The sequence below is a fragment of the Eschscholzia californica genome, unplaced genomic scaffold (assembly GCF_041429995.1).
Source record: "Eschscholzia californica isolate CP2 unplaced genomic scaffold, dmEscCali1.0.p SCAF_1, whole genome shotgun sequence".
In the NCBI taxonomy this organism is placed as follows: domain Eukaryota; kingdom Viridiplantae; phylum Streptophyta; class Magnoliopsida; order Ranunculales; family Papaveraceae; genus Eschscholzia; species Eschscholzia californica.
In genome coordinates, this window is record NW_028238198.1 from 64,578,290 (window position 1) to 64,596,653 (window position 18,364).

The 18,364-nt window shown below is 36.9% G+C and overlaps 1 protein-coding gene, 1 long non-coding RNA gene and 1 pseudogene across 3 annotated transcripts; 1 reads left to right on the forward strand and 2 right to left on the reverse strand.

Annotated features, from left to right (window-relative positions):
* Positions 1-2,430: 2,430 nt before the first annotated feature.
* On the reverse strand, positions 2,431-4,905 carry LOC147568237 (uncharacterized). Its single transcript, XM_086659230.1, has 4 exons — positions 4,056-4,905; positions 3,793-3,921; positions 2,945-3,162; positions 2,431-2,592 (listed from the first exon to the last, which is right to left on the reverse strand). Exons 1-4 carry the CDS (start codon positions 4,903-4,905, stop codon positions 2,431-2,433), a joined length of 1,359 nt encoding a protein of 452 aa, XP_086515356.1.
* A 490-nt stretch (positions 4,906-5,395) lies between these two features.
* LOC147568238 (uncharacterized) lies at positions 5,396-5,756 on the reverse strand. The gene is made up of 3 exons (XR_015238169.1): positions 5,682-5,756; positions 5,551-5,589; positions 5,396-5,462 (listed from the first exon to the last, which is right to left on the reverse strand). It is a non-coding gene; the product is annotated as an uncharacterized LOC147568238 (long non-coding RNA).
* A 7,020-nt stretch (positions 5,757-12,776) lies between these two features.
* LOC147568239 (L-type lectin-domain containing receptor kinase VIII.1 pseudogene) lies at positions 12,777-15,642 on the forward strand (annotated as a pseudogene). The gene has a single exon (XR_015231005.1). The product of XR_015231005.1 is annotated as an L-type lectin-domain containing receptor kinase VIII.1 pseudogene (transcript).
* The last annotated feature ends 2,722 nt before the right edge of the window (positions 15,643-18,364 follow it).

Here is an 18,364-nt window from a genome sequence, read left to right on the forward strand (position 1 = left end):
TTGATTCATAGTAAATTATTATATGTCTCGGAAATGACTTAGTGTTGTTTTCACTGAACTTATATCAGACAATAGCGAGGAAAGCGATGAAAGCAAGGAAAGAGATGCTGAGAGTAAACAAGGCAAACAATTATCTTAACCCACAATTTTGTACGTAACTTTACTTAATGGTCCTCAAAATCAAGTTTAAAATTCTTCTTTTATATCCATTTATAACAGAAATAAGTAACGAGGATTCTGATGAAGAGGAGATCCAAATTAATTTGTCAAGTGAGGAGGGGGGCTGGGTTGAAGATACAATGGAAAAGGAGTTACCAAAAGAAAGAGGTAACGTTCTGATATTAAGTTGTCCCCACCATTAAGTTTTGTTCGGAATTTAGAAATTTAATACTCCACATGTAATTTATTTACAGATTATAATGTAAAGAGGATGGTGGATCCGAACAATGATTATCCTAGTTTTGATCTCAACATGGAACTCCAGACTCAACTAATTGAGTGGACTCCACCAAAAAAGTCTCCCGTGCAGATTGAAGAAGATGAAGAGTGTACACCAAAGGCCCAAAATTTCGACTATATCGCTGAAATGGGAAGACAGTCAGTGGAAGAAGTGTCCGCAAACATGAGACAATTTCAATCACCCCATGTAAGCCCTCCCAAAAGAGTAGCATCCAAAAAAGGGAAAGGGTCTTCGCCAGTACCAACATCACTTGTGAAGAGGATTAAGAATAATCCAAGGGTGAGGAGGAGAACGGAAAAAGGGACAAGTGAAGTCCCGGTTATTGATTTGGAGATGATTAAACTGAAGAAAGAACCCCGTGTGAAATTGAGTAACTGGAGAATAGGGGGGATATGGCCATATGTGAAAGAGAATGAAAAACCATTGATGGAAGAGTTCATGAAAAGTGGATGGACAAGGTATTATCTATTCCTTCATAATTTTTTTGGTTCATAATTTTTTTTTCAGACAGAAAATTAGTGTGTGTCTGGTACACAGGAAGGTTCCGGGTAAACTGGTTTGTGGTTAGTAAACTAGCCAGTTTCTAGTTAATTATTCTGAGTGACTAATGAATTGTACTTTGTCTTGTACAGCCTCGATGTCTGGAACAAGGAATAGCATCACTGCCTAACAGCAAAAGATTTAGACGAGCTGATGATGAATAGAGGTTGTGACTCTCAAATAATTGATTGGTTTGCAGACAGCTTAATGTTGGCAGATTCGAACATCGACCGTGAAGTGTTGTTCCTATCATCGTTGCTATTTGTAAGCTTCTTAGCCATTACTATAATAAATTTAAAGAGGATTTTGTGAATTCAATAGTAAACTAAAAATGACACAATGCAGACAATGATAAGGCAGAAGCGCAGTGAAAGAACAATCAAAGCTAATTTAGATGATCGGATTAAGCAGCACTTCATCAAAGATCATACAGCAATGTTGTGTGTTCCACTTAATTCAGCATCCACTGATGACTCTTTGGAGGGCCATCACTGGACTTTGTTGGTGTATGATTTTGAGGAGAACGAATGGACGCACTTCAACTCCTTACTTCGTGACATCGACCTGGGAAACAGATGTAACTACAATGCAAAAGAATTAGCAGAAATCCTGGCAGCAAAGATGATAAAGATGAAGTGCGGAAGGAAAAAAATTGCCTCAAAAATCCCATTCATTAAAGATGTTGAATGCCCCCAACAAGGGGACAGGTGAGCCCAGATTTTGGACCATTACAGTACTATGTTATTCCGTACATGAAACTAACTGTCTGTTCCTCAAATTATAAAAACAAACAGTCCTGATTGCGGTCTCTACGTAATGATAAAGATGGAAGATATATTTCTCGAAAGCATCAAGCATAATTACCCGCCAAAGTGCTCGCAAAAGGAACAATATGAAGACAGAGCAAGGAGAAAGAGGGCAGAAGTAACCTACCAAATTTTGGACGAGTCAAAGGACGGATGGAGGAGGAGTATTGCAGAAGAAAACTAAAAATTTAAATATCTAAAAGTTTATGTGTTGTTTTGTTAAGTTTACTTAGGAACGGATTATATGGTGTTTGAAATATTAATGGTTTGTCACTTAAAACATTGACATATTTGGATCATTGTTTTGTTAAGTTCATTAATCGAAGTTCAAAAGTGTCTAACTACAACATATTCTCGGAAACAATTCAATGTCCAATACACTACTAAATTTACTTTAAACATAAATTGGAAACTCAAAACATAGAGACAGTAAATTTACAAGCTTCACTTTAGTACACAAATAATGTTCAATGTCCAACACATTACCAGATTCACTGGCATAGGTTGTAGATGGAAACATAGAGACAGTACATTTACAAAATTTCAGGAAACAGTTCAATGTCCAACACATGTATAAATTTACTGGAAACAAGATAGAATCCTAAAAAACATAGGTTGGTGGAACTAAATAACTAACTTATATGACACATTATTTACACAAGAAAGGGATAGCAAAATGTTAACAAAAACATAGGCATAGATTGGAAACTCAAAACATAGAGACAGTACATTTACAAGCTTCACTTTAGTACATTTACCAGATTCACTAGAAACAATGAAGGAAACCTACAGACATAGAAACAGTACATTTACAAAATTCCAGGAAACAGTTCAATGTCCAACACATTACTAAATTTACTGGAAAAAAGATAGCATCCTGAAAACATAGGTTGGTGGCACTAAATAACTAACTTATGTGGCACATAAGTTACACAAAAAAAGAACAGCAGAATGTTAACAAAAACACAGACTCTTTTCATAATCTGAAAAACTTCAACACTGTAGAAGCTATTCAAAATTGTAGAATGCCCGGTGCACACTCTTCCCCTGCTCAAATGAAGAACATTTACAACCACTAAATAGGTTGGTTGCACGAAGCACTGTTGTGATAACAAAGTTGTTTACATCGATCACATACCCTCTGTCTTTTCCGAAAGTTCCCGGAACTTTCAATCTTAACAGTTCGCGGTCTCCCGGGACGCTTCTTGGTTAAGGGAGGAAGTATCATGTTGGCTTTATCGAAAGACTTTGGTGCATCAAAAGTAGGGACAGGGTTGATTGAAAGACTGTAGGTCTTACAATAAGCGTCCGTTGTGACAGCAGGATCAAAAAACTTTGAGGAATCACCTCCATGCACTTTAATACACAAGATAGCATGTTTACATGGAATACCTTGAACTTGCCACTTACGACATGAGCAAGTCAGATTAGCAAGATCAACGGAGTGGCTGGGGTTCGACATAACTTCATATTTGAATTCAGAAGACTAAAGACATTTCCAACTGCAGGCAACATTAAATCTGGACTTCGTTGTCTCATTGACTTTTGGGCATAGGAATGAGTTCCAGAAGGCCGATTCAATCCTTCGATCATTCATCATGTTCATTATTTTTACCCGCAACATATCGAGCATGACCGAAATGGGAAGAACTCTCTCGTCCTTTACCCAAGAATTGAAAGACTCCGATAGAGAAGAACAAATCAAACCATACCTATTACTTGGAAAATATACATCGGCCCAGTTTTTAGGATTGACAGAGTACAAAAATGATTGCACTCCATTGCCGCCCATGACAACAAGTTCAGTAGTGTACTTTTGAAAGTCTGGAACAGTTAGCGCCCGAGCAGCTTTAAATATTAGTGACTGGAAGTAGTCAGACTTCTTGGCACCATTTTTGACACGTAAATTCATATTGTTGCGTAAATGTCATACACAATATGAATTGTGGGCCTCTGGGAATATGTTGGAAACTGCATTTATAATACCATGGTGCCGATCAGACATAAACGTCAACTCTGGACTACTAGCGACAACTCGTCCCGAATTGCAGAAAAACCATGTCCAGTTTGGATCGTTCTCTACATCAACAACAGCGTAGGCAACAACAAACAATCCTGCAATGAATCAGTAATGAATCAGCGTAGGCAACAAACATTTATTTTATTTTCTTACCAGAAAGTTTTCAAAAAACTGGGTAGTGGTCAGAAAATCAGGTAGTTTTCCGAAAACTATACTAGGCCGTACGTACCATCGTTTCCATTCTTTGCTACCGCTGCAAGTATGCATCCATTGTATTTGGTTTTGGCAAAGGTACCATCAACAAATATTAACGGTCGGCAGTGCTTGTAGCCTTCGATACTCACTCCAAGAGCAATAAAAATTCTAACAAAACGACGAGAAACTGGATCGACTTGAAGATCAATATGACTATTTGGGTTAGATCGAGATAGTGCATCCACATACCACTGGAACTTCGCATATGAATCCTCTTCTTCACCATATGTTAAAGAAATAGCAGCATTCCGAGCTTTATATGAATAGTAGTAGCTAAGAGCTATACCATAATCCTTTTTAAATGATGTTATAATGTCTTTCGTACTCTTTGTAGGATTCTCTCGGATGTCATCAGCTATTAACTGGCTGACAGCTTCTGTAGACAGCCTAGGCTTACGAGTAGACAATACAAAATCATCACACGTATGGACAGGGTTGAAAGCTTTAAGAACAAACATGGAACGGGACTTTAGAGGAGCAACAGCATGAATGGTCCAACCACAGCTGGGGGTTTTGCATATACAAGTTATCCGGGATAGATCATTCTTAAGGAATTTATAATTGTATCCATGTTTTATGGAATATCGACTAAGAGCTTGTCGAAACGCAGGAGCACCCCCGGGAAATTCCTGCCTAATGGATGTAAAAACTTCTGGCCAACTATCTGATCGTAAAGGTTCACTCCTAACGAGCGCAGTAGATGCCTCAGCATGAGTTGTTGAAGAGGGAGATATAAAATCTTGTGGGAAACTGCATGAAACATAACAATTGTCAATAGCCAGAAAATCTAGTTCACATAAAATCTTTCTGGTTTCCAGAAACATGTTAGTGCACCGGAAACCAATGAGTTTATTGTAAACAAGACTACGAACATATATGAATAGGGTAATTCTTATTTTACAGGAAACTGAGTTTATTGTAAAAAACCATTAGGTGTCCAGTGAAAAGTGGATAAGTTCTAATCTAATGGGAAATAATATGAATAGAAACTATCAAGTTTACTAGAAACCAGGTAATTTACTCGAAACAGACTAGTTTTACGGGAAACATCGACTTTACTAAAACAAACACAGCTTACGCAGGTATATGGTTAGAGAACTATGTAGTTGACAGAAAATCATCTTGTTTACTAGAAACCAGTTGGTTTACTGAAAATCAAAGAGTTAACTGTAAATAAGACAATTTACGCACTTATCTAAATAGGGTAATTACTACTTTATAGGAAACCAGATTGTACAATGGAAATCAATGAGTTTACTATGAATTATTATGAAATATGAGGAGTATTAAAGTAGACTACCGCTGTCGTTCCTGGTGAGCATATCTAGCGTGTGCTACAGCTACAGGAGGAGGGGTAGAACAAAAAAAGTCGCGCTCCACCCTGAGTAGTTCAAGTAAACATTCATTCAAGTAATCGATGTAAAAGCAAAAGAGAAGTATTAAAGAAAGTAACATAAACATCCATTCACCAGAGAGGACCGGTTGATCCAACGTTCAAAAGCATTTGACTGAAAGGAAAACAGAAAAGAAAATGAGAATACGAATCTTGTTATCAACAAGGATTCAGTTTTTACATAACAATATCAATTTACTTCCATACGTGAATGAACCTGTGTTTGACAGGTTGGTTATTTCTTCAAGGCCATCCATTATGTAACGCCAACAAATAAACCTGGAATATAAGAAAGTTTGAAAAAAATCAGAAACATTCAGGGTGAAACCTTGAAGGTAATGGTTTAGGAGAGCATTAAAGTTTAGTTAAGAAAGTCAGAAATATTCAGGTGAAATATTTAGGATAGCATTGAAGACAAAGAAGATAATGGTCTCATGGTTTCGGGTGAAATATTTAGGATAGCATTCAAGACAAAAATCAGAAGCATTGAAGACAAAGGAATAACAAATAAGAAAGTTTCACCTGAAAGAAGAAAACAAAGTCAGAGAAAGAGCAGAGGTTGGGAAGATAATGACCAATGTAGTTAACTTCCCAAAATCTCGGTATAAATAAGCTTCTCAGACTCAATCTTTCTAACTTATGGGCGGGCTTTCAAATTTTAGCTGAAAATTTGAACTTTGAATGAAATAGAGAGAGATGAAACTGTTTTGAGAAGGATTTAGAGAGAGAAAGAAGCAGAAAATAAGGAGATTTGGAGATATTTAGGTGTGATTGCCAGAGTTTAGAGAGATTTTTGGAACAATTAACGTCAAATCTCCATCCCTCATTAAATGGTATTAATTGCTCCCTCTCCATCAGCTGACAAAGGCGTCAGGAAGTAAGAGTGTTTTCAATGGAAGGGTAAAAGAGGGATTTTTAAAAATCTGTCACAAAAAAGTGTGAGCTGTCACAGAAAAGTGTGAGCTGTCTTCCCTCTTTGGACTGGAAATGCATATTTGGCTGAGAAGGGACAAAACGCCAATTTCCCCCCAAAAATTTGGACCAAACGCTCATTTTTTGTTGTGATAATTAAGTATTTGGTTTTGTTTTGGAGAAATTGGTGTCCCCACAGTTAAATCCAAGTGTGGCAAACATTTGTACTTTCAGTTTCAATTTAAGATATCAATTCAATAACTTTGAAAAACAAATATTAATTCAATATTTATACTAGGTAACTCTCGCGCCTAAGTCAAACTTACGATTTTCAAAACTTTAGAGTTTATGTCTACACAAATGTTGACTAATCCCAGATTGGTGGGGAATAAATAAGGGACGCCTGCCGAATTTCGCAGTTTAGTGCGGAATAAAAGGGAAAATAAGACGATGCTTCCGTAAGACCGTCGCCACGTTAGCCCTAAATTTGTAAAATATAACATTGCACGTGCAGATAGCACGTGACAAATGAGTAACTTATCTCATCAAGTTTTGAACTTGATAATTTGGTCAATGGAGTGAAACCATTGGACGGAAATTAGTAGGATGAAAACATTCGAATTTCCCAAAACTAAACAAAGAATATTAAGATCGGGGATTCATATCATGAGACTATGAACGAGATCTTACATCACTCTAAGTTTAAGTCCATGCTAACACAAGAAAGTCAAAAACCATAAAGGTCGCCGACTTTACAAGTTAGTAAATAAGCATGCTTAATCAAGGAAGTGAAGCAGGCAAGAGATGGAATCTTTAATTCAACAAAACAATAAAACAAGTTTGATTCCTGAAAGAATGAAGAAAATCTTGAATCTCAAGATTTCAAGAAGGTTAGTGGGAGTAACGCGCTTCTAGCTCTGGTGTGCAGCGTACATACCAAAATTGAGAACAATATAAAGATGTTGGAATCAGTAAAGAATTGACTCAATAAAGGACCACAAAGGATGGAATGCTTTGGGCATCGAAGGTCTATGAATATAGATCAAAAGATGATAGGACTAAGATAAGAACTTGGGATTCTTGAAAGTCCAAATACGAAAGACTCTAAAAGAGATATTCGACCCAAATCTCATGGCGCACAATTCGGCAAGACTCATGATCGGGGAGACCCTGATGAGCAAGCACACATGAGGAAGATGGTTATGCTTTAGGAATGAGATCGTCATGTAGGACATGATTAAGCATTTGCCGAAAACATCTCGAATGCTGGAAGCATCGAGAGGTGTTAACATCCGATTTCAGATAAGACAATCTGACACCACAACTAACATCCTAAAAGACTTGTAAAATTGTTAGGATAAGTTAGAGTGGAGAAAATTGAACATGTCAATGCAAACTTTCAGACATGGAAGGAAAGTAGGTTGTAAGTATTTTGAGCCGGAAACTGTTGCAGACTCTACGAACGAAAGAATAGAAGTCTTAATTTTAGTAAAGAGTACTCCCTAGTCTTCGCGTCGTAAAAGGAGGTTATAAAAGCGGATACCGGAAAAGACAGGATAGACATGAAACTGAGTGGGAGTATAAAAATGGATTGTGTCATCTTGATCATATTAGGAAAAGTGTCTCAAGGGCGCTTGATGAGTAGCAACTGAAAATGCATGGCGGCGCTCAAATGGATAAAAAGTTAATCATTTGTCTTTAACAGTTGTGTTTCAGATCAAGAAAGTCTAAAAGATGTGGCGTATCAGATGGGATACAAATTGATGCGGGAATCGAGCATTGCACTTGTTTTAAGTACAAGTGGAGTCTGAAGAAGATGTCCTTCAATTAAAGATGCAATGCGAGCAATTTGTCAGATATGACAATTGATGAAGAAGATCATCAAGTACGGATGATTTAAGGGTCGTAGTGTTTAGCTATAAACCAACTAGGATCGTCGAATTACTAAGTGATTCACGTCTAACTTTGACCAGATCATAAATCGAGTTACACCAAAGAATGCCTATTTGATCGGATGATATGACTAGTTAGATGAGACATATAATCATGGGAGAGTCTCGTAAACATGTCTCATAGGTCTAAAAGAAGTTTAGGCAAAGGTAGCACAAAAAACCCAAAAAATGGTACTTGGGTCGGGCACCAAAAGAGGTGATTTGGGGCCCAAAAGGGGGCAGTCATGCTTGGTCGTTATCCCTACAGGGGCTGGCCAGTTCTGCCCAATATGGGCCTCATATGGTCCGGCCAAGGCAAGGGAAAAGAGAAAATAGAAACTATTTTCTATTTTCGACTATTTCCTTAATCTTATTCAAAAGGGACTTTTAGGAAACCTAATTAGGGTTGGACTCTAACTTAGGGTTCTATATAAGGTCTCTTGGGAACTTGAATAAGGTGTGGAATTTCTTAAGAAGCTTTCAATCTCTACAACATCAAGTAGAGAAAGAAAAAGTCATGAAAAAGAAGATGTTCTTCGTATGAAACCACCATTGGTGTTCTAGCTAGCAACAAGGTGGGAGATCAAGTTGATCATTCGGATGTCTTGAGTAGAGGAACAATAATTGGGGCTCTTGGTCTTCACATTCGATTGGAAAGGTTCGAAGATAAATTTAGCGATTGATTAAGGTAATCTCTAACTCTTAGTTAATTATTAGCTTATGCATGAGAATCTGAGAATATTAGTGTTAGACATTCGAGCGGAACTAATGTCTGAAATTCCATTAGTAACAGTAGGAGACACCATAACCCTACACTCAGACCTTCTATGGCCCATGGGGAGGGGAGATATGACAGGAACTATCGGGAAACTAGAGGATCTATCAGCCAGAAGGACTGGAGGAGTCATTCACGGGAGAACGGTGATGAGTCAGTGAATTCTTCTGCCATGCACCATGAGATAGGTGCTCAGATGTCAGTAAGTGATCTCATAGTATCACGTCCTCATTCTAGCATAGAAATCTCGTTGTGCGATCAGGGCCGGCCCTGGCCCAAAGCGAGTTGTTGCTCGCTTTGGGCCACCACATATAAGGGGCCACCATAAAAAAAAAGCTTACTATAGTTTCCTAAGTGAATGAGACCAACCCACAAAAAAACAAAATCTCTCCGCCATAAAGCTTCCAACTGTGACGCCCCCATGTTAAATCTCGCAATCTGAACCAGTGACCCCAACGTTGAGGCCACATAATATGTCTCTCCCTCCCTCTTCCTCTATGTAATGTCTCTTTTTTTTTTTTTTTTGGTAAACATATAATGTCTCTCTCTACATCAGTAATCAATCCCTCGATCCTCTCTTTTCATCTCAACATTTTTTTTGTTGAACCCTCTTTATTATTTGTAAACAAGAGATTATATTGGAACACAACTGGGCTTTCATTTTTCCATCTCCTATATTTCCTTTACTTGTGTGCATATCTTTTTTGGTATCTCGTCAAGTAACCTATTTTTTTTTCTGAGGAATCGACTACAATCTACGTTAGTCATTACAAGGCATTAATACATCATTAAGATGTGATAAACACGATAACTGTCTTAGTTAAACCAATAATTAAAGAGGCCTAACGCCCGACAACAAAGAGCTTAAAGTCCGACAACATCTACTTTATTTAGTGCCTAAATTACATGAGATAAATCTTGGTGATAAACTCCTTCCACCGAAATTCGGCCCAAGACCTCATGGGCTTAAGAGGAATGTCTTACCACTACACCAAAGGGTGGTGGACAAGTAACCTAGTTCTAGTGTCTTACTTAAATAACAACAACCATATAACGTGATCTTACTACATCTACAGTCCAACAATTATTAAGATACTTTTATCTTTCAGTCTAATTTGCTTGACTAGGTTCGGTCTGGTCGGGCGGTCCAACCGATTTAATTAATTATTTAAATAATTTTTGGGCTTATGGTCCAAAAACCTACCCTTAAACACACATTTAGTCCTCTCTAATACTTAAATGGGTTTGTAAACCAAAAAATTAATGTAAAGGGATATCAAGTCATTTTTCCTTCAAAATCTCCAAATATTTGTTTCCATTTTTATCTCCCACCTTCTCTCTTCAGTCACGATTCTATTAAAAGCAACCATTATCTTCATTCTTCTCCAAAACGAAAACAATTAATATTCTCTCACTAAAATCGAATCCTCTTTTCAACCTCCATTATTGAGTCTCGAAATCTACTTCATCTTCATTAGACCAGCTGAAAACTCAATTGTTTATTTCGATTTCCATCATCAAAGATTCAGGTTCGTACCTTTGTTAAGATCTACAGTTGCTTATGAGGTTAAAGTAACAACTTTAATCTTTCTTTGTAATGATTTTCATCATCATCTTTAAAGATATTTATGATTTTCATTATAATCGATTTTAATCTCTGTATCATCTTTTCAAATATTCATCATTATTCATGATTTTCTCTCTCTAAGATCTTCATAACTGATTTATGATGTTAATGTTAAATCCTTGTTTACTAATTCATTATCTTAGATTATGTTATGTTTGTATTCATGTATTATTTTTTTTCATTAAATTTATGTTACAGATCTTGATGTTTAGAACATTTCTTGATATCAGATCCGGTAACGATACCATTTCTGATCCAGAGAAGACTCCATACGTTTTTTATAACAGAATTTAAACGATGTGTAGTTTATACGAAATTTCTTTTCTAAATTTATTTGGCCTCCCATGAATTTCATCATATTGTATACTTCATACTCTTATGTCAATATGTAAGAGTATTATTACTACAAGAATGATATATCTAAAAATGCGTAAACAACTTACATCATTACGAAATTTAAATATTTCAGTACATAAAAACGTCACAAACTAGTCAAAATATCATCTTTTATAATTGTTTGTGACATGTAATCAGTAGGTTCGGTTTGCTAAAGCTGAAGTCAAACGAAATCAATGAAGTGCAGTTTGCATCGGTTACAAAAAAAAAAAAAAAAAAAAATTGGTTTGATCAGTCTAATCTTGGTTTGACCAGTTACGTTAATTTCTTCTCGCCCTTTGGTTAAACCCCACAATAGGTGCACAACTAATTTAGAACGCGACATACGTTATTTTTTTTTTTGAATGACATATAGGGGGGCCATATTTTTAAAGTGTTCTTTGGGCCTCCAAAATCTCAGAGCCGGCTGCGTGGGATCAACCCTACATCAAAGATGAACAAGAGAAGTTGGGTAGCTTGGATGGCTTGGTCACAGGCTACAGATATGAAAGAGACCAGTCATTAGGATATATCCCATGGAACCGTGTGAAGAGGAATCATTGTAGCAGCTTGTCATCACGTAGTTTGGGTTCAAGCAATTCAAGTAGGTCGAGGAGCAGTGTTGTTGATTCAGATGAAATTAAGCCTCATGTGTTCGCCTGGAGAGACAACTCCTCCTCTTCGTTCCCCATCAATGGATGCTTGTGGAAGTGTTTTATCTATCTATATTATGAATGAAGAGTCATGTCCCAGGAAGAAACAACGGTTAGGTTAGGTTAGGATGAGGTCAGGGGCTGGTGAAGCAGAGGGTTTTCGGTCCCCGAGGAGAAGGAACCCTGATGATAAAGTAAATGATAAATCAGTCAAAACATAATGCCTAGTTTGTGTGATCATGTAGTACTAGTGGTTCCAATCAGTTTTCAGTCAATGTGCAGGAACTACATGATGAGCTCCCTCTCTCTCTCTCATGACCAGCAGGAAGGAGGACGATGGTACTACCCATGTGATTGATGTAAGTGGATGTCTCTCTCTCTCTCTCTCTCTTTATAACTGTAGCCGTAGTTGCAGACGACAGAGTCATAGAGAGAGAGAGAGAGAGAAACAGGTGACCGTTGAGTAAGAAGAGTTTTAGTATGTGTGTGTGTGTGTAGATGGGTAGGAAGGATGACATTGACAGCACGTGACCAAGAAGTTCCCCACTCAAATAGGCACGTGAATATATAAGCCTTATCATCACTAGTTTATATAGAGGGAGGGAGGGAGGGGGTTAATGCGATGGTGGGTAGTAGGTGTTGAGTTACTTGAGTAAATAATGATTTTTTTTTATTTTTTAATGGCATCCATATTACCAGCTAGTACTGATCATCACTTGGAAGCGAAGAGAGCTGATATTGTTTACCCTCCTCCTATTGTCTGTGTGACTTTTTATCTCCTTTTGGGTTGGGTGAGAAACACGAAGAAACCCCCTGCTCCCGATCACGTGATCCTTCTCCAGAGAGAAAGATTCCATTGTACTAGTGGAGTAGTAGTAGTAGTAATGTGTACATGGACAAAAAAAGGCAAGGGTGGAGTTGCGGATGGGGAAGGTTATGTATGTATGCGTAAGACGCACTCTGCGTATCTTAAAAGCACCCACCTCCACTATCACCCCATCATCACCAGCCAATATTATTACACTCTCTCTCTCTATATATATCTCTTGTTTGGTAAATTCTTTCATAGTGATCACGTGCATATTAACAAAAACAAATGAAGCCCTTCCTCCCCCTCTACTACTCTCTCTCTCTCCCTCTCTATCTCTTGTTTGCTAGGCTATCCCTTTCTCTCTCTAGCTCACGACTTCGATAAAAGCAAAAGAAAAGAAACCCCCCCCCCCCCCCCCCCCCCAAGTTTTTTTTTATTGTTCTTATCTGTGAAAGGATTTAACCGTTGCTAATCGATACGTGTCTCCCATTCCATCCACCTGTCTTCATCACCCACCTCTGACCTCCCTTTCTTCTCTTTCAATCCTCCTCTCTCTCATTACTCTTCTCTCTCTCTTCCTCTCTCTCTCTCTCTAGAAAAGTTCACTCCTTTCTCTCTCTCTCTCTAGATTTCACTCACCCATTACTTTTAGTCTAATGGGTATTTGGAGAAGAAGAAGATGATTTCTTCATCCTTTATCAACTTCCTCCCTTTTCTTCTTCTCCTTCTTCAACAACTTTTATTAGGTAATTTTGTTAATTCAAGTACTGGTGGTAAATCTGATTCTACTATTTTTGATTTTGGTACTTTAACTTTAACTAGTTTGAAGCTTTTAGGAGATGCCCATCTCAATAATGGAACTGTTCGTCTATCTCGTGATCTACCTGTTCCTAATTCTGGTTCTGGAAGAGTTCTTTATACTAAACCTGTTAGATTCAAGCAACCTGGATACCCATTTGCTGTTTCTTTCTCTACATTCTTTTCCTTCTCAGTTATGAATCTAAACCCATCTTCAATTGGTGGTGGATTAGCTTTTCTTATCTCTCCTGATGATCAAACACTTGGTGATGCTGGTGGGTTTCTTGGATTAGTTAATGGAACTAGTGTTGCTTCTTCTCTCTCTACCAACAACAACAACAACAACAACAACAACATTGTTGCTGTTGAATTTGATACTTTAATGGATGTTGAATTTAATGATATTAATGGGAATCATGTGGGTTTGGATCTAAACAACTTGATTTCTACTCAGGTTGCTGATTTAGGTGCTGTTGATATTGACTTAAAAACAGGTGACTTGATTAATGCTTGGATTGATTTTGATGGGCCAACTAGGGTTTTCAATATCTCTGTTTCATATTCAACTCTTCGCCCAATTGATCCTCTCTTATCTTTCCATCTTGATTTAGATCGGTATGTCAATGATTTTATGTTTGTGGGTTTTTCTGGATCAACTCAGGGTAGTACAGAGATTCACACTATTCAATGGTGGAGTTTCAGTTCTTCATTTCCTCAGTCTTCTTCTCTATCATCTCCACCACCACCACCACCACCACCACCAAGTCCAACGGCTAGTTTCACCACCTCCCCAACGGCTAGTTCCCCTCCTTCATTAGCTCCTTCTGCTACCATTTCTCCTGAAAAGAACAGTAAGTCTTCTTCTTCTTGCCATAATCAGCTCTGCAAAAAAAGACCAGGAGCAGTTGCAGGTGTTGTAACAGCAGGAACTTTTTTTCTAGCCCTATTTGCTGGAATTTTGATATGGGTATTCTCTAAAAGGTCCAAATATACTACTAATAAGAAATCAGATTCATTAACATTAGATATCATCAAAACCCCAAAAGAATTCAGCTATAAAAATCTGAAATTGGCAACTAGAAGCTTCAATCCAATTAGGGTTATTGGTCATGGAGCATTTGGTACTGTTTATAAAGGGATTATGCAAGATACTGGTCAATTAGTTGCTGTTAAAAGATGTAGTCATAATGGAGGTCAAGGAAAAGCTGAATTTTTATCAGAGTTATCAATAATTGGAACTTTAAGACATAGAAATCTTCTTAGACTTCAAGGTTGGTGTCATGAAAAAGGTGAAATTTTACTAGTTTATGATTTTATGCCTAATGGAAGTCTTGATAAAGCTTTATTTGAATCAAGATTTGTCTTATCATGGCAACATAGAAGAAAGATTTTAGTTGGGGTTGCTTCAGCTTTAGCTTATTTACATCAAGAATGTGAGAATCAAATCATTCATAGAGATATTAAGACTAGTAATATAATGCTTGATGAAGGTTTTAATGGAAGATTAGGTGATTTTGGTTTGGCAAGACAAACTGAACATGATAAATCCCCTGTTGCTACAATAACAGCAGGAACAATGGGTTATTTAGCTCCTGAATATCTACTAACAGGGAAAGCAACTGAAAAAACAGATGTTTTTAGTTTTGGTGCTGTAATACTTGAAGTTGCAACAGGAAGAAGACCCATAGAGAGGGAAATTAGTAATGGAGTTGGAACAAAAGTTGGTAGTAGTAATTTAGTAGAATGGGTATGGAATTTACATAGAGAAGATAGATTACTTGATGCAACTGATATTAGACTTGGGAATGAATTTGATGAAGTAGAAATGAGAAAAGTGATATTGGTAGGGTTAGCTTGTTCACATCCTGATCCAATTAGTAGACCCACAATGAGAGGAGTTGTTCAAATGCTAATTGGTGAAACTCAAATACCCATTGTTCCAAAATCAAAACCTTCAATGGGTTTTACTACTTCTCAACTTTTGATGACTTTACAAGATAGTGTCTCTGATTTTAATGGGATGATGATTAGTAGAGATTCCACTTCTTCATCAGAAAACAGTTTTGATGGTATTTTACAAGTTTGATTAATTTGATTGATCAAGTGGTTTATTAATTAGGGTTTTAGTTTTTTTTTTTTGATGATTAGTTAGTCTACTAGATATATTATTATTATTATTCATTTATTTGTATAACACAACAATACTTTGATCAAAGGCTAATGTATGTATGTTTATTATGTTCTATCATCTTTTTAAATGAACAAAGAAAGTTGAGACTTCTCTAACCTAGAGGTACTTTTATTTTTTGGTGCAAAAACTATATTCCGCCCGCCTCTTGGGACTCTCACTTGAACCGTCTGTGAGAGAAACAAAGGTTTTTTCTCTCCTGTCACATGTCGAGTCACGTGGAGAGAGAAACTCTTATTTATCTCACAGGTGGTTCAAGTAAGAGTCCGAAAAGGCGGATTGTGTAGTCTTGTCGTTTATTTTTTGGTGCAAAAAGTACACTGAGCCCGCCTCTTGGGACTTCCACTTGAACCGCTTGTGAGAGAAACAAGGGGTTTCTCTCTCCTGTCACATGTTGAGTCACGTGGAGAGAAAAACCTTTATTTATCTCACAGGTGGTGGTTCAAGTGGGAGTACGAAAAGGCGGGTTGTGTAGTCTTGTTATTTTTTGTGTCACTACTTTAAAACTCAAATCTTTCTCATATTCATATTTAATTTATTATTTATAATTTATAAGAGTAGCTTAATTTTGGGGGAAGGAACATTTATGAGGTAAATTTGAAGGCATCCTTTTATCTTTTAGAAGAAAGCAAAAAAGAGTGTAAAGGGGTAGTGATGAAGTTAGGTGCAATAAGGAAATTCTAGTATTGACCTTTTTCTTTAGTTTTTGTTGTTATTGCTTTGAAGAATGAGAGAGAAAGAGGGTGGTTGCTTTCACAAGTAGCCTTACCACTTAACTTTATAAATGAGATGGAGTAAAGGGTTGGGAAGGTAGAAAAAAGGAAATGAAATTCTAGTCACTTCTTCCTCAACTGTTTTCTTTGGAGAAAATAAAATGGTGGGTTGATTCTTGTAGAGTTTATGTTATTTAATTTCTAATCTTTTCGTGTGATAAAGATGATCTGCTTTAAATTAGCAAGTAATATTTGAACTGTTAAACAAAAAAAAAAAGTAATATTTGGACTTTTCTGTGAATATCCATCAATTTGGACCACCCATTTTTTCCTTTCTTTTCATCCCTTTCTTTCTTGGCATAGGTTTTAAGCTTATTAGATTAAATATGATATCCATAGTTACATACTTACATACATCATCGTTAATAAATACGTTGACTAAATAAGTTCTATAATTACTATCTATCAGAGACATCCTTCTATCTAAGGGTATAAAAGTGAATTCTAAATTTTATTTATATTTTTTAACACAAATCAAATGATAGATCCACTTCCACTCTGAATAAAACATGTTTATCTCCAAAATCTTGGAATAGATACACAACCAACAAAAACATGGGTTAAGGTCATTAGAAAGCCCACAAGAGTGCAAAGAGAGGGTTGAGCTAAAAGTGAAGCGCTTTAAGAAGCACCCATGTATTTATTGATATTTTGTAGAATGGTAAAAGAATATAGAGAAGGATGAACTTAAGTGTGTTTTGACACGAATTATCAATTATTATTGAAGTATATTGAAGAAAAGGAAGATATCTAGAAGATATCTCCCCAAGATAGAAAGAAATACATAATATAGCAATTGTAATTTTAATTGTTTCCTCTTTGTAATATTTCCTTATTTATTATTTCTCTACAAACCCTATTGTAATCTCTATAAATATGTACCCAAGTCTATCAATGAAATCACCTTTGATTATTGTGTCTTCTTCAATTTATTATGGTATTAGAGCACAATTAATATTTCCTGGAGTTTTTTTTAAGATTATTGGTTTCTTCGGCTTTTATTCAACTCAAGGAGCTCTAAGGATTCTTATTATTTTAATACTCTACTCCATCTTCAAAGGTCAGTTATTATCAACATATTTTTCTGTTTTTTTTTTCCAATTTTTTCGAAAAATTTTTTCGAATTTTTTGCCATATTTTTTTATTATTTAGGTTAGAAACAAATTCTGTTCCGTTCCAGAACAGATTTAACCTAATCTGGTCGGTTCTGTTCCGTTCCAGAACAGATTTAACCTCATCTGGTCTATTCCAATACCAGAATAGACATAACCCGGTTTATTCCATCCCAGAATAAATCTGTTCTGTTCCGTTCCAGAACAGTTTTAATCTAATCTGGTCTGTTCCAATACCAGAATAGACATAAAACCAGAACAAAACTAAAACAAGTCCCAGATCGGAACCCTAATTTGGTTCCCGATTTCTAGGCTTCTTCTCCGACGAACTGGCCCTCTAGGGTTTCAGAACTTCCGCCGGCAAGGGGTGATACCGGAAGCATTCGCCCCTTCTAAACCACCGGAATATCACTTCCGACGACAGGACCATACAACTCACACGATTTCCTCTCTAAATCCAAGATATTTCACTCCGGCGTTTCTCTCTCTACACCATTCAACTTGATCGAAAATCCTAGCTTTTGATCGGTTTCATTACGACCCACCATCTCGGTTTTTTATTACCCTGTGTCCCCTTAATCGGGACCCTAATTTTGGCCGGAAATCGACACCCTGTTCCTTTGATCGGAACCCTAATAAGGCCGGCGACAATTTTGACCGGAACCCTAATTATTGTCCGGCGACAACTCACGCAACAGAGTCAAACCTAATTGACCCAGATTCTGTCCTTGACCGACCCAAACATCTGACCCCTTTTGTGACACCTCACGTTTGTGACGTTTTTTTTTACCACAGTACACAACTGTTTGGACTATTCACTTGAGACAGCATCTACTGTCCCTTTTCCTTTCCAACACTTCTGTTAGTTGTGACAATCTGAACCGTCCCTTCTAATTTATTGTGACGCTGCATTTGAACATTTTGAACCGTCCCTT